Source organism: Ranitomeya imitator, chromosome 3 (assembly GCF_032444005.1).
Source record: "Ranitomeya imitator isolate aRanImi1 chromosome 3, aRanImi1.pri, whole genome shotgun sequence".
NCBI classification, from domain to species: Eukaryota; Metazoa; Chordata; class Amphibia; order Anura; family Dendrobatidae; genus Ranitomeya; species Ranitomeya imitator.
The window spans coordinates 728423887-728450788 of NC_091284.1; the positions used below are offsets into that span (position 1 = coordinate 728423887).

At 43.5% G+C, this 26902-nt stretch overlaps 1 protein-coding gene across 4 annotated transcripts in view; it reads right to left on the minus strand.

Moving 5' to 3' along the window:
- The window catches only part of SOAT2 (sterol O-acyltransferase 2), a 91913-nt gene that overhangs the window by 49247 nt on the left and 15764 nt on the right, over positions 1 to 26902 (minus strand). For 2 of the 4 annotated variants that reach the window (XM_069758783.1, XM_069758786.1), the window contains exons 3-7: positions 23509 to 23636; positions 21019 to 21078; positions 6715 to 6822; positions 3329 to 3611; positions 3093 to 3165 (exon numbers count right to left, since the gene is read on the minus strand). In XM_069758783.1, the coding sequence (XP_069614884.1) occupies positions 3093 to 3165; positions 3329 to 3611; positions 6715 to 6822; positions 21019 to 21078; positions 23509 to 23636 (652 nt within the window). The remainder of the gene's footprint in view (positions 1 to 3092; positions 3166 to 3328; positions 3612 to 6714; positions 6823 to 21018; positions 21079 to 23508; positions 23637 to 26902) is intronic. The other 2 variants (XM_069758784.1, XM_069758785.1) reach the window with 2 other exon arrangements.

Genomic DNA, 26902 nt, shown 5'->3' on the forward strand with positions numbered 1-26902 from the left:
GCAGAATGGATTGCAATCCAAATATACTTCTAGTGGTGGAGAAGGCTCCCCAGGGATAGAAAAGCCAGTAAGAGGGACACTCTACCTATAAGGAGAACAAGGGCTGAAGTTGTATTTGGTAGCTGTGGGAAAGATGACAACCCATTGGGCCTTATCCTCTACGTTTGCCTGTAAATACTGCTATTCACCAAGTAAACATTTATGAACCTCTTGTCTCCTGGATTAATTGGTGACCTGGTTCCAAAAGACGGACTCCTGGACTCAGAAAAAGAGGCCTGCAGCCCTAAAGTAAGTGTGATGCACCTCACACACAGCAGCACACCGGGAAATGAGACACAAGATGTCTGTAGGATGCCAAAGCGAGTGGGAACAGAAAACGATCCACGATTACCTCGATCACGCATCTTAGGCTACGTTCACATTAGCGTTTTGCGTGTTTGCGTCGGGCAACGCAGCGGCGACGCATGCGTCCCTATATTTAACATGGGGGACGCATGGACATGCGTTGTGCTGCCTTGTGCGACGCATGCGTTTTTTTGCCGCAAGCGTCGGGCGCAGAAAACGCAACAAGTTGCATTTTTCTTGCATCCAAATTTCAGCAAAAAAGGACGCATGCGTCGCAAAACGCAGCGTTTTTGCATGTGTTTTGGTGCGTTTTTATTTGCGTTGTGCGTTGCGTCGCCGACGCAGCGGCGCACAACGCAAATGTGAACGTAGCCTTACACATAGGTATTACCCGGTTCCTAAGCTATAAACATCTGCCCCCACTTGTCCGCTTTCCCTCTGCTGGTTAATAAAATGTTCAGGAATACCACGCCATTTATTCAGAAAATTATATTTATTAAGTAAAAACCATGTACAGTAATCTACACACACAGTGTAATAATGTCACTGACACGTTGCGATTTTACTGTACACCGCTGTTAAAATGTCAGGTTTTCAAGGACATGGGTGTGTTAAAATCAAATGGCATTCGCATGGTCCAGGGATCATGTGATTTTTTTTTTATCACAACCATTGACTTGTATTGGTGAGTTTCATCCTATGACAGTTGCAGCCAACTGATATAAGCAAAAAAAAAAAACTCAGATGAACAGTGACTCAGATTAACATTGATCAGTGTGCAATCCGAGTTTTTATCGGATTGCACTCATCCTTTTTCTCACAAATTAGTATTTTTCATGGTCTTCTATTTAGTCCTTTGTATTGTGGCACCTGATTTAATAGGTTTAAATATGTTACATAGCAGTTCTTTTTCTAAAGTCTGCCGTTTCCCATTTACTATTGTAGAGACATTGTTTTATGTTTTGTTGAATAGAAAAATATTAAAAATAAAGAATTACGTATATTTGTATTTTGATATATTTAGGTTTGTCTCATTTTCCTTTTTTGCTTACGTACTGTACATATTAGTCTGTTAGAAAAGTCGTTGGAGAAGTTGTTTTACATGATGATAATATGGTTCCAAATACCTTTTATATGGAATTTTACTCCTATGTATAACAAGCAAAAAGGGAAGGAGAAAAAGAATAACCTTTGTCTTTTCCCATGATAAAATACTGTTGTAGGTTCCCAAGGAAGCTGGAAAATTGCAATTTCCAATAATTGATCTCTAAAATTCAAAATAAACTTTAACTCATGTTTGGAATATCGAAATGAGTCTCACTTTGCCAGGCACAGGAGGTCTTGCTTTGTTTTTTTTCTCAATCCATCGTAAGCCCTCTCTCGGAGGACAAGGGCCCGCAACAAGTCTTTCCCCATCCCTATGGATCAGAAGGTCACAGCGAACGTCTGGTATACGTTGCCGGACCTCGCTGAAGCTTGGGTTCAGCCCATTGTCTCCCAACATCTCTCGTCTGCTGCCCCAGTGGAACAGAGAGCTCAATCTGGGAGGCAAACGAAGGGATGTGGAATTTGATGGCCATATCCCCCCTCCCCAAACATCCAAACAAACATACATGCCAAAGTTGTCACTTATGTGTTAAGAAGAATAAACTAAATAAATACATTTACAGTGTAGTCCAGAGATATGGCCACAAATTAAAATAATCCTTTATCTTGCCAGAATCCTTGGAACAGAAGTGTGTGCTTAACTGTGTGAAACAAGATGTGCAGTTCAAATAAGCCAGAACTCAAGTGGAATCCCCACTCCTAGTGAGTTTTGGAACCACAGAGTCACCACTCCTGGGGAACTTCAGCACCTTGGCTTTTGATCATTTTGACTTCTTGGCATTGATCCTGGAGGTCAAGATTGCCTAGAGTTGCCTTTATAATTCAACCTGTGTACAACCAGAAGCTTCCTCCCTTCTGTAATGATGTATCCATCCTACATCAATGCCCCTTGTCATGTCCTCTGATAAGAACAAATGCAACACTTTGATTTTAGCCCCCCAAAAAAGAGAGAGGAGTGCTAAGCTAACACATGCCCCAATCTACAACTAGGCGGGCATGATCTACAGACATCTTGCTATACAGACAGACTGTCCTGAGTGGTGAAGTTGGGTTCAGAGATTTCAAAATGAAGTGTAGAAAGAGTTACCCCAAACTTTTTTTTAACATATACCTGCCAGACACTATTAACCTACTGCGCTCCAATCACAAGGAGACTATGCATCTAATGATAGTCTTCAAAACAGCAGAAATGTCTGATATAGTGTCCACATTTCTATAGTGACCTCTTCTATGCCACCACATTGAAGCGGTCACCAACAAGGACACAGGGTGGTAGTCACATGCCAGCTGCAGCCTTCCACATGACCATTTCTGACAGTATCTATAGGATAATCCAAAAAATTCAGGATCAAACAACAGTATAACTACTAATTGTCTTCCTGATGAAGGCTCATGCCTGAGCCGAAACGTTGTTTGGAAACTAATTTTTTTGTACAAGATAAACTAATTAAAATTTTGAAAGCAACAAGTTCTCTCTTCACTTTTTGGAGTGTGCCGGGGTTTGATCTTTTGCATTCTCTTATTGTTTTCATCCCTGAGCACCTAACAGTGGTTGAGCTTGATCCTATCAGTTTGCAGCACATTTCTAGACTGGATATAATGAATTGTGAGGAAGGCTAACCAACACTACAGAAAATTACCTTTTCTTCCATCTTGCAGCACAACTGGAATGGTCTCTCTAAGAAAAGAGTAAGTCTTCATGAATAAACGAACCTACAAAACGACAAAGAAAAAAAAAGCATCAGTTTATCCAGGATTCTCTTCTTACCATAAGTGAAAGAATAAATTGTCCCACCATTGTGTCAAAAAAAAAGTGCAAAACAAAGTTCAGGACAGATCAGTGACTCAAAGGCATTTACTTGGCTACTGAACTCACCTGTTCCAGTGAAATAATGAAGCTGGATGCTGGAGGCAGCTGGTAGTGTTTTATGACATAAACGGGGAAAATGCAGAGGACACACGTCTGGCTCACAAGTAGGAACGTCCCGACAAAAGCCGACAGCAGGAGCTTGTGCTTTGACTTTGGATACAACGAACCCCAGAAAGAGAAGACTTTGTATGGCACCAGAAGTGTATATATAAAAAGGAAGATCCATGACCAGACCACTGTCCCCAACTGCCCAAACGTATAGAATAGAAGGTCAAACTCCAGAACCAACCTGCAGATAACAAGGACTCTCAGACGTAAGATAGAAGTCATGAAAATTGGCAAATTGGCAGACATTAAAGAAAAAAAATGACAATAGTGATGTCATCTTATTTAGAGATGCCTAAGCTTAAGAGGATTGTAGTTGTCATGGCTTACCTTCACTACCATGTCTGGTGACTTTAAATTGGGAATCTGGCATGTTAGATCTTTATAATGAACAGCTTTGAGGCAATAACCATAGGAAAGGGCAAGTTCACAATAGAGTTAATAAATCGTTTCTAACTAATCCAGTTAAAGATTCCAAACAAACAGTAACAGAATCCAAAGTTTCTATTTTTAAGGAGAAACTGTTACATCCCCAAACGATATTAACCTGCAGATGTGTGGTTAAGATGCAGGTTAATAGTGTACTGAAGATGCCTAGTGCCCCTAGTGAGAGCCCCGCTGCCAGGAGGAAATTAACTTTATTTTTCCCGGCAGCCTTCAGCTTTAAGTCAGAGATGCAGCTTCAGTTACTGCTCAGTACATAGTGAGCAGTGGCTATAACCACGTCGGGCACTGAATGACAGCCTGACTGAAAACACACTGGCCTACTTCTAGGACTGAAAGCTCAAGGCTGTCGGGGGGAATAAAGTTAATTTCTTCCCGGCAGTGGGGCTCTCAGTGCTGGTGCTGAACTGTGTCAGAACAGTATTAACCGGCAGAGTAACCCTATATCTGTTACGCTCACGCCCTGACTGGTGGGCGTGAGCTCGGGGGTTTTGTGGCCCCACTGTGCCACAAACCAGACTACCCTGGAAGGGGCGTGACTATGACAGCTGCCTGGGTTTTCACTGGAGCCTCTGATGGTGAGGACAGGCTTGTGCAGCAGGCAGCTGCCAGGTGCTACTCCAGGGTGGTGTCTGGCTGTGGCTGCTGATCCCACTTGGGAGACAGGAACACCAGGATTGGTGCGGGCATTAGGCAGGACTGGCAGAAGAGCACGGCTGGAACACAGACGAGTAGGCTGGCACGGCTAAGACAGGGCTGGCAGAAACACGGCAGAGAACACAGGGCTGGCAGAGACACGGCAGGAAATAGGACTGGCTAGGACAGCAGGAACACAGGACTGGAAGGCAGGGCAGGAACGGCAGGACTGGCAGGAACACAGGATTGGGAGGCACGGCAGAGAACACAGGACTGGTTGATGTGGTATATGAAGGAACAGGTAAGGGCCTGTTCACACTGGACGTGCAGGTACAGATATGTAGTTTGGAACACAGGGCTGGCAGAGACACGGCAGAGAACACAGGGCTTGCTAGGACGGCAGGAGACACAGGACTGACTTAGGACGGCAGGAGACAGGACTGGTTAGGACGGCAGGAAACACAGGACTAGCTGATGAGATATTAGAATCAGGCTGCACTCAGAAGACACCCGAGTGCAGTCCAATTGTGAGTGAGATGAAGGAACAGGTAGGGATATATAGTTTGGAGGAACAGGTAGGGACCTGTTCACACAGGAGAGGAGTGAAAGACTGCAGATAGGAATGGAAAAGCAGCAAGCGGTAGCGTAGCGACAAAAGCTGAGCAGAGCCACAAAGAATGTGGAGAGAAGCTGCAGCAAGAGATACTGCAGAAGCTAAGCAAAGTGGAACCGCAAGGATTGCAGAGGGGAACTGCAGCAAGAGGTTTCTGCAACAACGGGAGCGGAGCAGAGTAAGACGGAGCAGAAGTGCGGAGCAGCGGTAAAGCCACCAAGATGCAGAGCAGGCAGAGCCGCAAGAGTGCGGAGTGTAAGCAGACTGGGAACAGAAGGAAAGACACAGCAGGGAAGGACGCCACACACAAGGAGACCAAGATAAGACTAAGTACAGACAAGGCAATGGAACAAGACACAAGGACAAAGACACAGGGACAAAGACACAGGGACCAGGATATTCTGCCTCCTGGAGGGCGGACAAAGATAAAGGCAATAGCACAGAGAAAAGCCTCCAGAGAGGGAGCAACACAGAGCTAGACCTGGCAAACTCAGAAGCAAAACACTAACTGAGCAAACACATTGCACAGGCCCAGACCACAGGGTGGAGCTGCACTATATACAGGAGGCCTCTTGGTAATTGGTCAGGAACTGATTGGACAGGTGCACCTGATTCCTATAAGAACCAGAGAGTTCAGGCGCCGGCCCCCTATACACATAGCCATGAAGCATGCAGAGAGCAGAGACACAGAACATGGAGCTGGCATTAAAGAGAAAGCACATCATGGCCTGGAGCAGTGGGTAAGATTGTGTGAGAGATGTGAGGCCATGCTGTGATGCCAGCAGAGATGTTACAATATCCACAGGTTAATAGCATTCAGGGACGCGACAGATTACCTTTAGAAGGGATTCAATTGAAGGCGCTATTACAAAAATATTAACTTTAGTTTCCATTTTTGTACTGATTCATTTCTATAAGCGTTTCTGAACACCTGTAGTGTCCTGGGCATACACAGTGCTAAATAGAAAAAAATAATTATTAAAACAGAAAATGTCACAGATCACCATCCATTATGATCCTTTTTCATAGACTATAATGTAAAAGAATATAACAAAATGGTTCTTACATCCACTATCCATGTTTTTGACTATTAATGTACGTAGACTGCATTTTCCTGTCTATATGCAGATGTAATGGATCCAAACTGATGACTTATGAAATTAAAACTTAATATGATTGTGCCTTATAACTGAACATTTTGTTTCTGGTTTTCTGCTCCGCTGATGGAAGAATATAGTGGAAATAAAATGATGATGGTGTGAACAGGGTCAAACTAGAATAGATTGACATTTTATTTTTAGATGACACTTCCCCTTGGCTTACATTAGGTCATTCATTTGTTTCTAAAAATTGGCACACGCCAATAATAAATGTGGCACGTCTTTTTACTCATTGAACAGTGTCTAGTGAGCGGAACACGTTTGTTCTTTTCGGTGCAAATCACTAATAAATGTGATAACTCGATAAGCGATTTGTGAATAGTAAATGTGGCCCCTCCATCTTCCACAATGCAGGACACTTATCCAGCAGCGGGCTACATGAGGATGTATGAATGTGGTGTGGATAGCGGCTTAGATTGCCAATCTTCACTTACCTCCCTTGGTCAATAATATCGATAGCAGCTGTGCTGATCACAAACACACAGAGACCCGCAAGAAACATGTGGTAGATGGTTCGGAAGTGTTCCACCTCCAATAAATCACTGGAATCAGGGGAGTACATCAAATTAGATACAGTACATACAGTCACCGAGTGGTAACTACACCCCCTCCAAATCAACCTTATGGGAATTAATGCCTCGTCATACCAAAGGGGTCGTACATTTTATCATTATTTGAACAAATGTGTTGGGGACATAAGTATGGCAAATAGCAAAAAACTGACTGGCAATTCCAAATCAGAAAACTGGTGTGTGCAGGTGCAAACTAGGAGCAGCCGCCTCCATATACAACAAAGTTGCACGCTGTAGTGCTAAAGCATGTAGATATGTAATATATGAAATATGAATAGCATTATTGCTGTGGATAATAAGAAAAATTGAGACGCTTAGCACATAATTCGGACAATTCAGTAGCCCAGCAGCCAACGACAATGCAGTCTCAGCAGTACAGAGACCGCCTTGTGGGGACATGAAGCACATCGAGTAACAAGAGGAAGAAAAGCAGAGGCCACGATGGACAGGAATTGGCACGCCATAGGGAACAGCAGTGTTATGACAGTTCTGCAAAAATCCAACATAGATCACAGACTGGAGCAAAAGCAGTAAAAACATGCACAATACATTGTATATGCTAAGGGGTGCACAACCTGCAGCCAGGGAGTAGAGATGAATGAATATTTGAATATTCGGTTCAGATTACGATGGCTGATTTTGCAATATTTGCAGATTTTTTGGTTGAATATTCATAGAACATAGCCGAACGCCATTGGAGTAAATGGAAGGCAAAAGCAAACACATACACAACACCTTCAAAACGGGCCCAAAGCTGCCAAAACACATCAAGTTAGGGGCAATCACCAGGAAAGTGGCTTCAAATGTCCCACAATACAAATTTTACAATGGCATGGCAGCAATCAGCCAGGCATGAGGTATCAAGGTATGGGCCAACATTTACAGCTTTGAATTGAACTTCAAATTAAGATGAGGTGGGTGAGGCATCAGTGTAGGCCTCCGGTGCTGGGAGCCCTGATACCACATGCAACAGCTCAACCTGCTTTTATGCTCAGCCACACTCAGGTGGCACAATATCAGTTTTGTAGACTACTTTTGTCAGAAAAATGTAAGGTTAGTAACACGTCTATTTGACTGAAAGTGGAGGCCTACTACTACAGGCAACCCACATGAAGGAGACCCAACAAGGAGTCTACACATTTCCAAAAAGTAAAAGAGGTCGTGCTCATAGCATGGTAAGGCCAAGAAACCATTCACAGCAGAGGATATGAATAATTAAATATTTATTTATTTATTAAATGGTATAGATCAATTTATAAAAATTCTATATTAAAAACTAAAAATATAATTCAATATACATGTATGTAATAATTATACTAGTGCCCATACCCATTTGGCTGCCATCGTATATATATTATATGTATGTTCATACCCGTAAGGACTTAAAATTACTTACTATGATTAAAAAATAGTGTAAAAAAATGCATGCATTTTTTACACTATTTTTTAATCATAGTAAGTAATTTAGGTATGGGCACTAGTATAATTATTACAAACATGTATATTGAATGATATTTTTGGTTTTTAATATTGAATTTTTATAAAATTGATCTATACCATTTAATAAATATTTAATTATTCATATCCTCTGCTGTGAATGGTTTCTTGGCCTTACCATGCTATGAGCACAACCTCTTTTAGCTCTTTGTAGTGTTATACTACGCTATTGACACATTTGGTGTTCCTGGGTATCTTGATTTTACTACATATGGTTTTATATTTTATATCTATTTTTATCCTATATGATACCTCCGTATAACTAGTGTGTTTAACTAACTACATTTCCAAAAAGTAGTAGCAGACACCAACAAAGTGGCATAAATTTCACTACAGTAGAACAAGCATAATAGGGACCAACACGTTTTCCATTACAATTACAGCCAACCCAGCAGATGGATACCCAACCAGGAGTGTTCACATTTCCAAAAAGTAGTGTTAGCATCTGCAGGAGCAGCAACAGCAGGCACAGAAGCCACACTAAAGACATCACAGACTGCAATTATGCAGCACACTAAAAACAAACGCATCGCCTAGTCTGTACAGTCTATAATTGGGATGCAAAAGTCCTTGGAGATCCATGATTTGTTCATCTTGATAAAAGTTAGGCGGTCTGCACTTTCCGGAGACAGCCGACTGCGGTTATCAGTCAGGACACCACCAGCAGTGCTGAAGACACTTTCTAAGAGAATGCTGGCTGCCGAGCACGATAAAACCTCCAAGGCATGACAGGCGAGCTTAGGCTACTCATCCATTTTTGGAGATCAAAATGTGTCAGACTTGGACTCTGTTGTGCTCGCGCACGAGCTGGTCTAAAAAATGTGTCACTCACAGAAATTGCTTCTACCACTTACACTGCTGCTAATGTTTTGGTATTGACGAATTGACGTGTCAGAGTTGGAAGACTAGAGCTGCGATGCACACTGTGTGCCTCACTGCTGTCTTGGGGAAAACCTTTGTTAAGGTTGTTTAAAGCATTTTTCGATATTCCAGCATTCGCGGAACCCTTTCCAGGGCGTGAGGCATCTGGCAAAATTTACTTTTATAACGTGGATCTAACAGAGTGGCAACCCAGTAGTTAGCACTATTTCGAATTATAACTATTCATGGATCATGTTGTAGATAGTGCAGCAAGAAGCACTTATATGTCAGCCTTTTCCATAAGGTTCAAGCCCATGCTGAGTTGGTGGCTGGGTAACACTGATGATTGTTTCCTCCGTCCCCTCCCTCCATCCACGAACAACAAAGAGGGGATGTTATCCTCTTCATATCCTGACAGTTGCTGGCCCATCACCTCTTTCTTCTCCATTTGTTTTTTGGCTCTTGCACCTTCACTAACAGTTTGTCTGGTATCATTAGCACCCCTCGATTGCAGTAATCCACCCTCCCTTGGCAATCGCCTGTGTGATGACAGTCTGGAACTTAGAGACAATGATATTCCTTCTGCATCTTCCTCAGCTTCTTCCTCTTCTTGGGAGACCACCACCTCCTCCCGCAGGCTATTCAAAGTCTGCTCCAGCATGTAGATGACCCGTATAGTGAGGCTGATGACTGCATCGTCAGCTCTAACCATCTTAGTAGCCATTTTGAAACTGTGCAGAAGGGTGCAGGGGTCCTTAATCTGTGCCCACTCCGTAAATGTGATATGCCCCACGTCCTTACTGCGTTGGCCCATTCTATATGGCATGATATACTGCTGTAATGACCAGAGGTCCTAATAAGATCCAGTGGGTCACAAACTGAGGCGGAGATGGAAATACCAAAACTCCCTTTTACTGGAAAAGGAATTGAAATGAAACGAAGATTATCTGAATCAAATGGCTTTCAGTATCACCTCTATGCTGATGACACACAGATCTACATCTCTGGACCAGATATCACCTCCCTACTAACCAGAATCCCTCAATGTCTGTCCACTATTTCATCCTTCTTCTCCGCTAGATTTCTGAAACTTAACATGGACAAAACAGAATTCATCATCTTTCCCCCATCTCACGCGACCCCCCCCCCCCAATGAACCTATCCATTACAGTAAATGGCTGTCCACTCTCCCCAGTCCCACAAGCTCGCTGCCTCGGGGTAGCCCTTGACGCTGATCTCTCCTTCAAACCACATATCCAAGCTCTTTCCACAGCCAGAGCTGAAATCAACATGCCAATCCCAAAATCTCCAAATTATGTGTATTACACTGAAGTGACAAAAGAAATTTCCCTAACCACTAGGTTAAACAAAGTCTTTTAGTGAACTATCTGAAAAGCAGGTGTAAATCTGATGGAGAGGTGTTATGGGAGACTTTGGGATCACACACTGACTAGAACTTATCAAATTATAACAATATGAATATATTTATGTAAATATAACAACCATTTTTATACAGTTAATCTAGGGATACCCGGGTATCTATTACTATGGTACTGTTAAGGCTACGTTCACATTAGCATTTTGCGGGGTTGCGTCGGGCGCAGCCACGGCGACGCATGCGTCATGCGCCCCTATATTTAACATGGGGGGCGCATGGACATGCGTTGTGCTGCGTTTTGCGACGCATGCGGTTTTTTTTGCCGCAAGTGTAGGGCGCAGAGGACGCAGCAAGTTGCATTTTTTTGCGTCCAAAATTCGGCAAAAAAGGACGCATGCGTCGCAAAACGCTGCGTTTTAGCATGCGTTTTGTTGCGTTTTTGTTTGCGTTGTGCGTTGCGTCTCCGACACAACATCGAACAATGCAAATGTGAACGTAGCCTAACCTGAGGTGAGTCTTCACTTAGGTATTTATCTTGCTTCAGCTGCAGCCAGTCCCAAAATCTTCGGTGCCAAACAGTTACAGCAAAACAAAGCTCTGCATCTTGCCGAGCCCACACGCTGAGGACTTACAGTTCTGAAGCCTCAAGATGCGATCCGGTACAGCAATTCAACAGGGCTTGTGGGGATCCCTCTCAATGTGGATGATACAGGATACCGTCTCTCTTTTAACAGTCACTACCAGTTTTCCCTGGGAGCTGACCGCCTGAATCTGCACAGGAAGAAGGTCTTCAGTCCTTTTTCATCTCAGCAGAGCAGGGATTGAGCTCCACAGTCACACAACTCTCAGAAATGCTTTGTCCTTGTTTTCCAGCAGAACCACGATTCACAAGCAAAAGGGGTTAACACTTTCACAAAATGTTGGCAGCAAACAGTCTTTACAGAGTCTAGACTTCTCACTTCTCATCAGCTGCCTCACGGCTTATTGTCACATGGCAGTCTCTCTGCTTCTCTAGCATTAGGTCCCAGCATTCTATACAGCAGAGACTAGACCCCACCCTCCAGCACACACACTTTCCCTGGCTTTCACACACAGCCCAGATATGCAGCAGCAGGGTCCTATGCACTCCTGATGTCATCACAGTTTACCCTCTTACACTGTCATGGGTCGTTGCTGCTGCCGCAGTCAATGCAACATGTGCATATTAACCTGTTAACTGGCATGGACAAAGACCTCTGTATGCAAGTCGATGACCTGAGGGGTGCAAACAGTAGAACAGAGCACACAGCTTCCGTGCTTTCTGCAGCAGCTCATGTAGGCCAGGATAGTGGCGGAGAAATCACTGTACCACCAGGTTAAGAACGTGATCCATGCAAAGGACATGTGTGAGCTTTTCTCGGCGTAGGGTCGCCACCAGGTTTGCACAGTTATCAGACACGGCCTTCCTTGGATGCAAGTTCAGCAGAGACAGCCATTGCTCAATCTCGGCTTGGAGAGCTGTCCACAACTCTTCAGCTGTATGATTCAAGGCATATTAATTTTAACACTGCCTGATTGCAGTGAGCCCTGGCTGTGCAGCACAGAGGTGGTGGGGATTCGCTATGCATTGTAGGAAAGCGTGTCTTATTACGGAAGAGGTTGATAGTGCAGGTGAAGGCCCTAGAGGAGCTAGAGGGGGCAGAAGCTGTGGAGGAAGTTTGAAATACAAAGGTTTGTCCTGCAAGCCTTGAGGATTTCAAGACTTATATAAAAGGCAGAATTTCCATGGCCAACAGATTGGAGATGGTGGAGTTCAACATCTTAGCTTTGTGATGTGTAGGAGGAAACAATCTATGACGTGACCACAAGTGCGGGATCGTGGGCAGGCTGCAGTGCTGAGAGAGGGCGGAGAACAGTGAATCGGGCAAAGAGCTAGTCCATGAGTGAGGTGCAGACAGATGTTACAGTGGATTGATAAATTTGTGGAGTGCTCGTTCTCTGAGATCAGTCAAAAACAGCAGGCGTTTTCGCTTCTGTTACAGCTGACGGGCTCTCACTCAGCCTGACTGAAGAGGGTAAAGAGGAGGTTATGCGGTCAGAGACCTGCGTGACAATACTTGGCATGGTAACAGAGGAGGAGGAGGAAGAATCAATAGATGCGGTGGATTGGGTGGCTGATGGTTGTTGAGGTCCGCTGGTCCGCATTTTAGCACTCAGTTTGCCAGAGTAATGCATGTTGATTGCGCATGTGAAGGCTCATGCATGTAGTAGCCAAATTACTGCACTTTTTCCCTCTACTTAGTTTTTTTCTTTTGCAAAGTTGTCAGATAATGTGAGTTGGCTCATCCTTTGGGGTATCAAAAAAGGTCCAGGCTAGGCAACCCCAGCTGAGGATGCAATACTCGTCTTGGTTGCATCACTCGTGTCTGCGCTATATATGGCACAACGCAACCTCCTTGTCTTCCTCCTCCTCCACCTCCTCAGATGATCTACTTAGCTGCGTGCCTCTAGGTGCACACCAAGTGGGATCTACAACCTCCTCATCATCCTCTGTGTTATCCCTTTGCTCATCCTGAGAGTCACTCTCCTCCTCTTCCTGCCTGACAATACAGTACAGTCCGCGTGAACCTCAGATATCTGAGTCTTATCAGGATCACTTCTCCCCCCGGGGGTTAACGTCTGGTGATGAGGGTCAGGTTGTTGCTCGGACCCGACATCATCCTGCCCCGGATCCAAGTTAACATAAAATTTGTTCATTAGTGCAGATGATTTCCTCCTCTTGACTCTGTGAAGCTTTTGAGTATATTTCTAATGCCCACGGCATGGAATGTGTGAACAGCTCTGCAGACTCGCCCATCTGTGGTTCTCTACAGTTAGTTGGGAGGTTGGAGTTTTGTGACGCAGGGGAAAGCAAGGGGAATTTGGGTACCACCCATGTGGACTGTACTGGGTGTGATGGTGAGGTGGAGGATGAGGAGGAGAGGTAACTTGAAGCTGCAATTGCTATCCACTGGAGTACATGCTCTTTCTGGCCCTCATTATTATTATTATTTATTTATATAGCACCATTGATTCCATGAGAAGGGGTTACATAGCAGTTACAGATATCACTTACAGTAAACAAACTAACAATGACAGACTGATACAGAGGGGCGAGGACCCTGCCCTTGCGGGCTTACATTCTACAGGATTATGGGGAAGGAGACAGTAGGTTAAGGGTTGCAGGAGCTCCGGTGATGGTGAGGCTGTAGCTTCGGTAGTGATGAGGAGGCAGCGGGGTCAGTGCAGGCTGTAGGCTTTCCTGAAGAGATGGGTTTTCAGGTTCCATCTGAAGGATCCGAATGTGATTAATAGTCGGACGTGTTGGGGCAAACAATTCCAGAGGATGGGGGATATTCGGGAGAAGTCTTGGAGGCGATTGGATGAGGAGCAAATAAGTGTGGAGGAGAGAAGGAGGTCTTGGGAGGACCGGAGATTACGTGAGGGAAGATATCGGGAGATTAGTTCAGAGATATATGGAGGAGACAGGTTATGGATGGCTTTGTAGGTCAGTATTAGTAATTTGAACTGGATATGCTGAGGGAATGGGAGCCAGTGAAGAGATTTGCAGAGGGGGGGAGATGAATTAGTCAGGCAGCAGAGTTAAGGATAGACTGGAGAGGTGCAAGGGGGTTAGCAGGGAGGCCGCAGAAAAGGATGTTACAGTAGTCAAGGCGGAAGATGGTGATGGCATGCACAAGCATTTTAGTAGATTGACGGTTGAGGAAAGGATGGATTCTGGAGATATTTTTGAGCTGGAGGCGACAGGAGGTCGAGAGAGCTTAGATGTGCGGTTTGAAGGACAGGGCAGAGTCTAACATATTAAACACCTTCTTCTCCACGGTATTCACGGTGGAAAATGAAATGCTAGGTGAAATCCCAAGAAACAATGAAAACCCTATATTAAGGGTCACCAATCTAACCCAAGAAGAGGTGCGAAATCGGCTAAATGAGATCAAAATAGATAAATCTCCGGGTCCGGATGGCATACACCCACGAGTACTAAGAGAACTAAGTAATGTAATAGATAAACCATTATTTCTTATTTTTAGGGACTCTATAGCGACGGGGTCTGTTCCGCAGGACTGGCGCATAGCAAATGTGGTGCCAATATTCAAAAAGGGCTCTAAAAGTGAACCTGGAAATTATAGGCCAGTAAATCTAACCTCTATTGTTGGTAAAATATTTGAAGGGTTTCTGAGGGATGTTATTCTGGATTATCTCAATGAGAATAACTGTTTAACTCCATATCAGCATGGGTTTATGAGAAATCTCTCCTGTCAAACCAATCTAATCAGTTTTTATGAAGAGGTAAGCTATTGGCTGGACAACGGTGAGTCATTGGACGTGGTATATCTCGATTTTTCCAAAGCGTTTGATACTGTGCCGCACAAGAGGTTGGTACACAAAATGAGAATGCTTGGCCTGGGGGAAAATGTGTGTAAATGGGTTAGTAACTGGCTTAGTGATAGAAAGCAGAGGGTCTAACTGGGTCGCTGTGACCAGTGGGGTATCGCAGGGGTCGGTATTGGGACCTGTTCTCTTCAACATATTCATTAATGATCTGGTAGAAGGTTTACACAGTAAAATATCGATATTTGCAGATGATACAAAACTATGTAAAGCAGTTAATACAAGAGAAGATAGTATTCTGCTACAGATGGATCTGGATAGGTTGGAAACTTGGGCTGAAAGGTGGCAGATGAGGTTTAACAATGATAAATGTAAGGTTATACACATGGGAAGAAGGAATCAATATCACCATTACACACTGAACGGGAAACCACTGGGTAAATCTGACAGGGAGAAGGACTTGGGGATCCTAGTTAATGATAAACTTACCTGGAGCAGCCAGTGACAGGCAGCAGCTGCCAAGGCAAACAGGATCATGGGGTGCATTAAAAGAGGTCTGGATACACATGATGAGAGCATTATACTGCCTCTGTACAAATCCCTAGTTAGACTGCACATGGAGTACTGTGTCCAGTTTTGGGCACCGGTGCTCAGGAAGGATATAATGGAACTAGAGAGAGTACAAAGGAGGGCAACAAAGTTAATAAAGGGGATGGGAGAACTACAATACCCAGATAGATTAGCGAAATTAGGATTATTTAGTCTAGAAAAAAGACGACTGAGGGGCGATCTAATAACCATGTATAAGTATATAAGGGGACAATACAAATATCTTTTACTAGCACTTGCGGATTACTGCAACATTTTTTCAAACTGAGTGTTTTTGGTTTTCCGATACAGACCAAAAATTCCAAATCTCATAATATCTATATAGATAGATATCTAAATGTAGATAGCTGCACCACCGTGCTGATCCCCTATCCTTGTAGCGCTACAAGGATAGGGGATCGGCCCGGTGGTGCAGCTATCTACATTTGAAATGCTGAATTTATACATGAGCTAAGTAACCCTTTGTTATCTGAATATACTCCTGATGAACCTCTTAGAATTAGAAGGGGAGAAACGCGTTGAGTTTAAAGGGACATTAATTCTGTATAAAGATATTATGAGATTTGGAATTTTTGGTCTGTATCGGATTTGTAAAAAATAATGATGTCACTAATGAATGGGGTAAATTATGGCTGTCTAGGCACTTATTGTAAATCTAATGCTGCAGCGTGGTAATAAGATATCAGAAGGTGGCATGGGGTATGTCTGATACTACAACACATACATTTCCCTATTTTGTATGACTACCCCACTACATGTAAAAACAGACCAGAAATATATATGTGTTCAGCCCTAGGTTTTAGTTCCTATCTGCCGTTACAATATTTAAGCTGGCTAGAAATGGTATATGAAGTGAGCGAAGGGACACAGATTACCAAGCCAGTTTAGAACCCTAGATTTAGCTAGTTAGCTATACTGACATATTTATGTCCCTTCAAGCTATCCACATTTTACATTGTACGTGTGATATATTTCTCCCCCTGTCCTATTAGGGCGTTGTAGGGATAGCAGGGATAGCCGGCGTGGAGCGGGGGCGCCACGGCGTAGGCAAATAGGGTGCCAACCTCCGCAGGCAGGTAGGGGACACATAGAGAACGTAGGGCTTGGCACTATTCCGGCCTTTCCTATAGTACGCTTGTATTTACTGGTGCTGGTTTTTGTCAAGTGCACACGTATGTTTTTAATATATTAAATAAAAGTTATATTTTATGGTTATCTTGGAAATTGCCTTTTGGGGATTTTTCTGTGAGTTGAGTTTCAAGCTACCCTAAGCGTTTATATTATAGACTGTGAGAGATTGCTATAAGCGCCACCCTGTGGTCGGTGTTCATAGCAATGCAGTAATTATATTACATACAGGCAATCTGAGCATCGCCTGTATGTTGCAAAGGCGATCAAGTTGTGGCAGCTTCTAGCCTCACATAGTTTTAAAAATATTAAAAAAAATATAAAAAGTTTAAATCACCTGCCTTTCACCCCATTCAAAATAAAACAATAAGAAAAAAAAAAAAATCACACATACATATGTTTGGTATCGCCGCATTCAAAATCACCCGATCTATCAATAAAAAAAAGCATTAACCTGACTGCTAAACGGCATAGCGATAAAAAAAAATCAAAATGCCAGAATTACCTTTTTGTTGGTCTTCGCGACATTGCATTAAAATTTAATAACGGGTGATCAAAAGAACATACAGTGGGGCAAAAAAGTATTTAGTCAGTCAGCAATAGTGCAAGTTCCACCACTTAAAAAGATGAGAGGCGTCTGTAATTTACTTCATAGGTAGACCTCAACTATGGGAGACAAACTGAGAAAAAAAATCCAGAAAATCACATTGTCTGTTTTTTTAACATTTTTTTTGCATATTATGGTGGAAAATAAGTATTTGGTCAGAAACAAACAATCAAGATTTCTGGCTCTCACAGACCTGTAACTTCTTCTTTAAGAGTCTCCTCTTTCCTCCACTCATTACCTGTAGTAATGGCACCTGTTTAAACTTGTTATCAGTATAAAAAGACACCTGTGCACACCCTCAAACAGTCTGACTCCAAACTCCACTATGGTGAAGACCAAAGAGCTGTCAAAGGACACCAGAAACAAAATTGTAGCCCTGCACCAGGCTGGGAAGACTGAATCTGCAATAGCCAACCAGCTTGGAGTGAAGAAATCAACAGTGGGAGCAATAATTAGAAAATGGAAGACATACAAGACCACTGATAATCTCCCTCGATCTGGGGCTCCACGCAAAATCCCACCCCGTGGGGTCAGAATGATCACAAGAACGGTGAGCAAAAATCCCAGAACCATGCGGGGGGACCTAGTGAATGAACTGCAGAGAGCTGGGACCAATGTAACAAGGCCTACCATAAGTAACACACTACGCTACCAGGGACTCAGATCCTGCAGTGCCAGACGTGTCCCACTGCTTAAGCCAGTACATGTCCGGGCCCGTCTGAAGTTTGCTATAGAGCATTTGGATGATCCAGAGGAGTTTTGGGAGAATGCCCTATGGTCTGATGAAACCAAACTGGAACTGTTTGGTAGAAACACAACTTGTCGTGTTTGGAGGAAAAAGAATACTGAGTTGCATCCATCAAACACCATACCTACTGTAAAGCATGGTGGTGGAAACATCATGCTTTGGGGCTGTTTCTCTGCAAAGGGGCCAGGACGACTGATCCGGGTACATGAAAGAATGAATGGGGCCATGTATCGTGAGATTTTGAGTGCAAACCTCCTTCCATCAGCAAGGGCATTGAAGATGAAACGTGGCTGGGTCTTTCAACAAGACAATGATCCAAAGCACACCGCCAGGGCAACGAAGGAGTGGCTTCGTAAGAAGCATTTCAAGGTCCTGGAGTGGCCTAGCCAGTCTCCAGATCTCAACCCTATAGAAAACCTTTGGAGGGAGTTGAAAGTCCGTGTTGCTAAGCGAAAAGCCAAAAACATCACTGCTCTAGAGGAGATCTGCATGGAGGAATGGGCCAACATACCAACAACAGTGTGTGGCAACCTTGTGAAGACTTACAGAAAACGTTTGACCTCTGTCATTGCCAACAAAGGATATATTACAAAGTATTGAGATGAAATTTTGTTTCTGACCAAATACTTATTTTCCACCATAATATGCAAATAAAATGTTAAAAAAACAGACAATGTGATTTTCTGGATTTTTTTTTCTCAGTTTGTCTCCCATAGTTGAGGTCTACCTATGATGTAAATTACAGACGCCTCTCATCTTTTTAAGTGGTGGAACTTGCACTATTGCTGACTGACTAAATACTTTTTTGCCCCACTGTATCTGCACAAATGCGGTATCATTAAAAACATCAGCTCGGTGCGCAAAAAAATAAGTTCGCACTCAACCCGAGATCACGAAAAATTGAGACGCTCTAGGTCTCCTAAAATTATGCAATTTTTTTTTAGCAAACTTTGGAATTTTTTTCCACCACTTAGATAAAAAAGACATGTTTGGTGTCAATTAACTCATAAAGATCTGGAGAATCATAATGGCAGGTCAGTTTTAGCATTTAGTGAACCTAGCAAAAAAGCCAAACAAAAAACAAGTGTGGGATTGCACTTTTTTGCAATTTCACCACACTTGGAAATTTTTTCCTATTTTCGAGTACATGGCATGCTAAAACCAATTGTGTCGTTCAAAGGTTCAACTCGTCCCACAAAAAATAAGCCCTTACATGACCATATTGACGGAAAAATAAAAACGTTATGGCTCTGGAAAGAAGGGGAGCAAAAAACGAAAACGCAAAACCAAAAAACTCCGGGGGTTAAAAAAAATTGCTGGTCTTTATGATCATAAATCCGGTTGTGCCATATTCGTGCCGAATTTATGTTTGTCTATTGTTTCCTGAACATATTCGCTCATCTCTGCACGGGATCCACATGCCGCCCTCCATGCTGTTTAGTGCTGTACCCAACCTTCTGTACACAGTAGTTTATATGTCAGAGAGAAGAAGAGTAAAGGTACCGTCACACATAACGATATCGTTAACGATATCGTTGCAACGTCACGCTTTTGGTGACGTATCAATGATCCCGCTAACGATCTCGTTATGTGTGACAGCGACCAACGATCAGGCCCCTGCTGGGAGATCGTTGGTAGTTGAGGAATGATCAGGACCATTTTTTGGTCGCTGATCACCCACTGTCATCGCTGGATCGGTGTGTGTGACGCCGATCCAGCGATGTGTTCACTTGTAACCAGGGTAAATATCGGGTTACTAAGTGCAGGGCCACGCTTAGTAACCCGATATTTACCCTGGTTACCATTGTAAAAGTAAAGAAAAAAAAAAACAGTACATACTCACATTCTGATGTCTGTCACGTCCCCCGGCGTCCACAGGGTTAAAACTGCTTCCGGCAGGAGCGCTGCTAATGTGTCAGCGCCGGCCATAAAGCAGAGCACAGCGGTGACGTCACACAGTCAGTACAGGGAAGCTCTCGGCAGCAGCGCGTGCATTAGCAGCGCTCTTGCCAAAAGCAGTTTTAACCCTGTGGACGCCGGCGGGGGACGTGACAGACATCAGAATGTAAGTATGTAGTGTTTTTGTTTTTTTTACTTTTACAATGGTAACCAGGGTAAATATCGGGTTACTAAGCGCGGCCCTGCACTTAGTAACCCGATGTTTACCCTGGTTACCCGGGTGCTGCAGGGGGACTTCGGCATCGTTGAAGACAGTTTCAACAATGCCGAAGTCGTTCCCCTGATTGTTGGTCGCTGGAGAGCTGTCTGTGTGACAGGTCCCCAGCGACCACACAACAACTTACCAACGATCACGGCCAGGTCGTATCGCTGGTCGTGATCGTTGGTAAGTCGTTTAGTGTGACTAAAGCTTTACACAATGCTCGGGAGCAGGGATGGGCAAGCACGAATATTGCACTGTGTATCCACATTTGGGTCCCCCAGTCATAAAGAAACCAAGGTTCTCGACCCCTGTTTAGCACTACAGACAGCCATATGTGAGTTAGTGGTGGCCTACTCAAGCCACTCTCAACACTTATTTCAAGGGGATTGTGGTGAAATGCAACCAGCTACCACAACATCCATAATCTACTACAGGGGGAGTTACATGCATGCAGGGTCTTCTCTACAGTACTGACTGGGGGAAAAGAACGCCCCCATTCTTCAGGTATGCAGGAGTCCTGGTAGTGGAGCATGCATCTGACATTACATTAGTTCTCTCCAAGGTAAAAGCCCTTTAAGGTTAATTGCGGCCCTTGGAAGTCATTCAATAGGACATTGTTATCCTTGGACTAGAAAAGATTGGTTTCCATTCCCTAGAATAAAGTTATGCAAAGCATATGGTGTTGCTGGGTCATTTAGCAGGGTAACATGTGCAGCACTCTTAACAAAAATGTATTAGCAGACCTAAAAAGATGATTATAGAGAAAAGCGTAATAGAAGATGGTAAACCAATAACATAACACTTACTCCAGCATTGATGCCCGATGAAGAAAAACTTTCTTTCTTTCCATTACTGAATCATTGGGTCTGAGAAAACATTTGAAGCAATGTAATTTAATATTTACTGACTTATAACTGTGCTAAAGACCTGACATAAAAGCCACGAAAACTACATTTTGCATCACTAGGATAGGTTGCCCTTTCTGATCAGTGGGGGCCTCTGGGAGGCTCACCGATCAGGGAGTGAATGAGGCCACAACTGTTTTTCTCTGCAGACAGAGCTCCAGGCAACTAACAAGTGAAACCGTGCCGCAGCTCGCTCCACGGCCAGTATCTAAAGAGGCCATGGAGGAAAAAAACTTTAGTTAGGACTCAATGCCCAGGACTACTCAAGGCTTGCAACCAGTAAGAGTCTTGCCAGACAAAATCTCAAAAGTCAGAAAGTGATTTCATTGCAGTTTTTGTAGGGTTATCCATTTTAGGGCAGCTGGTCCACTTCTGAAGGCAATATGACCAGGCAAAGCCAACACCATTTCTCTCCTTTAGGGCTTGTTTTCACTTGCGAGGAACACGTCCTTGTCTCGCATGTGGAAACGAAGCTCTGGTGCCGGCACTCCGGAGCGGAGCGTGCGGCTGCATGTGTTGCTATGCGGCCGCACGCTCCGCTCCACAATTACCATGAGTGATAAACAGTTATGTCCATAAATATTGGGCCAGCAGGAATGTTTTATTGTCCTCTGATTAGGGTCTCTGTTGTGATGACCCCTCATAGTCTGAGGGTATGTGCACACGTCCGGATTTTTAGCGTTTTTTTTGCGGAATTTCGCTATAAAAACGCTATAATTCCGCATCAAAAACGCTAAAAATATGCATCCTATCATTTAGAATGCATTCCGGATTTTTTGTTCAGATGGATGCGTTTTTTACCGCAAAAAAAACGCATTCCGCAAAAAAAATGGACATGCTCATTCTTTTTGCGGATTTTTTGCGGATTTATAAGCCAAAATTACTTTCAAGAAAAAAAAAAACGCAAAAAATCCACAAAAAATCCGCGCAAAAACCGCGAAAAATCAGCGCGGAAAAAAACGCGATTTTCTGCCAGAATTCTCCGGATTTTGTCAGGAAAAAAACCTGACGTGTGCACATACCCTGAGGGGCAAGTTCCTTAGTTGATGTAAAAAGACATAAATCCGTGCGACACATTCTTTCCTGCAGTGAGACTGTCAAAGGTCGTCATCAGTTTATATTCCCAGACTCGTCTGTCTCTCTGAGATTTGAAGCTACCTTTTAACACAAGTAATTTCATGTCCATAATGTTATGATTTGGGAGACAAAAATGTATTGCCACAGGTAGATCCATTCTTTTTTCTCTTATTTTGTGGCAATGAGAGTTCATCCTTGTTCTCAGTTTCTGCCCTGTCTCCCCGACATACAGACCCCCAGTTGGTACAAATAATTAGGTACACCACATTAGAAGTGACGCAGCTGAAAGTACCTGGGATCTTGTAGTCCTGATGTGAATTGGGGATCTTTATCTTGTCCGTGGTCATTATAAATGGACAGGTTTTACATTTTTTCTGATTGCAAGGAAAGGTTCCTGCAGCTGTTGGAGAGGACAGGGAGCTGTTGACAATGATGCTTCTTAGATTTAGGGGCTGCCTAAAACACAGTAGTGGGGGGTCTGGAAAAATGGATTGTAAGCGGGCATCTTTTTGTAGTAAAGGTTGTAATTTCCATGCAGCTCCCCTTAGCACCTCCAGATTTATTTCATTTATTATTATCATTTCATTTCATGTTTTATTACATGTTTATCTTGCTATGTATATTTTTGTAGTAACTGACGAAGGTCAGGATTGACCGAAACACTTGCTGTACGGTGGACCGAATAAAACTCCTCTTTATTTGCATTTAAGTTGAGTGCCGGGTTCTTATATTTATTACTATACGGTGTGGGATCCTACCTAGGCACCATTCACAGTAGTGCTCACGTCTTTCTCCATTGTGGATAGACAGAGTTACATCACTTTTGATAAGTTGAGGAAGCTGTCTCAATAAAAATGTTTCAATCTGAAACCCCCCAAAATTGAGCAGTTAAAAATAAATTTAAGAAATAAATAAATTTATTTAATAAGTAAAAACACATAAACAATACAAATATGATGGCCATCGCCTCTCAAAAGGAAAAAAGTGATCAAAGAGACTAATGCAGCCGAACATGGTACCAATAAAACTAGGGCCAAGAAACAAGCCCTTACACAGCTCCATGAAAAAAATATAAATATCTCAAAAATAAAATTTTGTAGAAAAAAAAAAAAAAGCACAACTAAAAACTATATGATTGCGGTAACACAATAATTGCCCTGTCTCGCAGAGTACATTTAGCCTGTCGTTTTTTTTACTGCACAGAACACATTTATCACATGCTGGGAGATGCCATAAACCTGATGTTGAAGATTAAAATAGAGCTACTAATTACAATAAAAAGCTAAATGATTTTTGCACCCTAGGACAACTTACCTTTCTTTTAACCCAGTAGTTACAGCCTTATCCCCCCTTTTGTAGGACTCCACAGCCTCTGTCACAGCTTTGTCCAGGAGAATTTTCATGTGACTGCTCATGTCCTCCAAAAGTTCAGCTTTAACTCCCTGAAGCCAACAAGATATCACTTTAGACAGGAATACACACATTTTAAAATTTTTTTAAAAAAAAATCACATGAAAAACTTATGACATGCATTCACCACAAAGCACATTTCCTAGATTCCTGCTTAAAACCTTTGTGTCATCTAAAACAGTAAATCGATGTTTCCCAGTACAGCAAACTAAGTACTGTATACACACAACGTCTTTAAAGCTCAACCGAACAAAGAAAAAGTTGGTTTTTATTCCCCTAAAGCATCAGTGTTTTTGTTTTTTCCTGCTGCCTGCGTTTCCTTTTCAGGTTTTTCCCATGGTTAAAGTGACTTTTTTTGTGTGGTTTTTACTGTTACTTTCTGGTTGTTGTTTTTTTTTTTTTTAACTTCATTAAATAATGAAAAAAACGCTAGTGGATTGGGGGTTTTTTTGTGTTTTTTTTTTTTTTTAAGCAAAAATTATGGCAAAATGCTCCAAAAGATGTCCGTCTTCCTGGCGCCATTTGAGCTTTCCTATTGACTTGTATTGGAAAAGTACAAGGCATCTTCTGAGCGAAAAACACCAGAAGAATGGCCCCTTGGCATTTTTAGAAACATCAAACGGTTAAAAGACATTCAGAAGTTTGACAATAGGCACAACAAGTCCATTTTACATAGAAATGCACCTGTTCGTTCTTTGGAGCATTTATTGATAAATATTTTGGGCATGCCAGGAATTGTTCACAGATTTTTTTTCATGTTTTCAGCATGGAATCTGCAGCAAAATCCATGTTCCAAATCTGTTTGTATTTGAATGAGAAAACGTGTCTCTACTGCTTGTGGTTTTGTGCGTTTCCTACACGTGTTTTTAACACGTTGGAAAGAATTGGTATGCAAATTCAAATATAACAATGCAAATTTTGGTGCCAAAAAAGCAAATTTTTTGGCACCAAAAGCAAATTTTTGTGAATTTTATGGTGAATTCAGTGTGTAATTTTGATTAACCCGCATGAGATTGGTATTGTCGACCACCAGGTAGCAAGTGCCTTCCCGAGGGTCACCGACCCTCTCCCCAACCCCGAATAACGACATGACTCCCAAATTGGATATAATTGGCCACAGCGGCCTTTATTATAACAAACAAAACATATAACAGTACAATAAGCTGGGAATGGGTCCTTGAAGCTAAAATTCTGGTGTTAACCATAGGATAAACTAGTGGACAGAAAAAACAACCATAGTTTTACTCTCAGCCGTTACACCACTGGCTCGAGAGCACCAAGGGTTACCATTGTCCACTTCCAACTTAGAAATCTGGCCCACCGTTGCCAAGATTCCCCCAAATCACCAGACCCGAAACCAAAACTTATACCAACTGAAGAATCCATATCCCGACGGATCCCCCAGGCCAATTTAGCACCAACTTCAAGGACCCCTCCCACTGCCACAACGAGGGTACTTGACCCCCTCAAGTACCCGAGACCCCACCACCCTTAACCGCTATGGCTCTTTCTATTCCACTTTGCAGCCCCAGGGCCCATAGATCAATGCCCACTGCATTCAGATGAACACCATCACCCAGAAGAAATTTGTCACCCCCATGTTCTAACTCAAAATGACGAACTGCCAGTCCCCCATTCCAAACACCAAACCCCGACACTGCCCGTTTCACCTTGATGCGGGCCTTATTAATCCTGGCCACCAACCTAGCATGTCTCCGAGACTTCCGCGGAACAATATCCGAACAAACTATGGACATTTCCCAAAAGGAAAACCACAATCTAAGCAAGTCGTCAAATCAACTCACGACAAGGGCCAACTCCCAAGTCACTTCCCCCAACATGCAACACCAAGATATCCGGCGGCCTGTCTAAGCGAACTCCATTATGCACCTCCTGCATGACTCTGTTCCAGCCCAAGCCCCGAAAACCCAACCACCTGATAACGGCCACGTCCCTGAAAAAACCGAGCTGTCTTCCATCCTGTCGGACGTCCGCGCGCTTCACGTCCCAATAAGTGTAGGAGTGGCCGACAATCCAAACCAACAACGAGGTTGAACCTGGAAAATATAAACAACTTAAAAACGTGCAAACAAAACAAACATGTCAACCGATAAGCCAACACCTCTCATAGCCTAACATAACTTTGATAGCGGCCAGACTCCCACCGTCCTATCCTCTGTACCACTGCAGAAGCCAAACCGCCCATCGCTGCCTCCGTAGCGGCCCCAATCCGAAAGGAATGAGAGGCAAACTTGGAAGAGTCTACACCAATGGCCGCCAATGCTTGCCGAAAAACCGCCACAAATTGATATCGGGAAAGAAAAGACCCGTCCTCGTGACGCAACAAAGGCCCGTCTCTACGCGGTTGAAAGCTCTCAAAAACCTGCCAACAACAGATAGGACACATAACCGAACCCAGGACAGGGCCCAATACCACCCTTTTACCCCATCCCTCTTGATCCGTCTTAGACCGCCAAATCCAAAATTGCAAAGACCCCCCCCGGTAACGAAAACGTCCCCAGCCCAAAGCCCCCCTTGTCAGACAGTAGTCGGCGACACGAGCTCCCCAACTCTCAAAGCTCCGAAAAATGCCAGGGAAAATGCTAGCCAAAATAAGGCAGCTTCGAAACTGGAAACACAGATATCAGTCAGCCAAGCGCCTAAGCGCTCCAACAACTCAAAAGAAACCGGGCGCCTACGATAACCTCTCCTACATGCTCTCCTAAACCCCTTAGCCGACTGCTTCACCAAAAAGGGCTTAGTCAAATCCTGAAGACCCCGAAGCCGAAAACCAAACGCCAAAGCCGCTATTATCCTGTCAACCTTCGCCGCCGACCATCCTTGATCTGCCCCATGTCTCAACCTTAACAACAAGGCACCAACTTGATCATGACTATCAGAAACCCCGCACGACGCCAACCAAATTTCCCAAGAACTCCATACCGACCGATAAGCCGACCACGTACTAGGAGCCAATGATGCCTGAATTAAAGGTTCCGCAGCCCGGACACCACACTCCAAAGCTCCGCCGGACATTCCAGCCCTGTCTCCTCGGCCTCCAGAGCCAGCGACCGAAAACGCTCCCACTGAAAGCGAGACAAAGAGTCGGCAATGCAATTTTGAACACCGGGCACATGAGATGCCGTAACATAAGCATTCAATGACAAACAAGACAGAACCAGCTGACGAAGAACCCTAATGACCGGGGGCAAGGACATCGTCAAACTGTTAATAGCACAAACAACTGCCATATTATCGCAATTAAAACGCACCCGTTTGTTTCGTAAATCATTGTTCC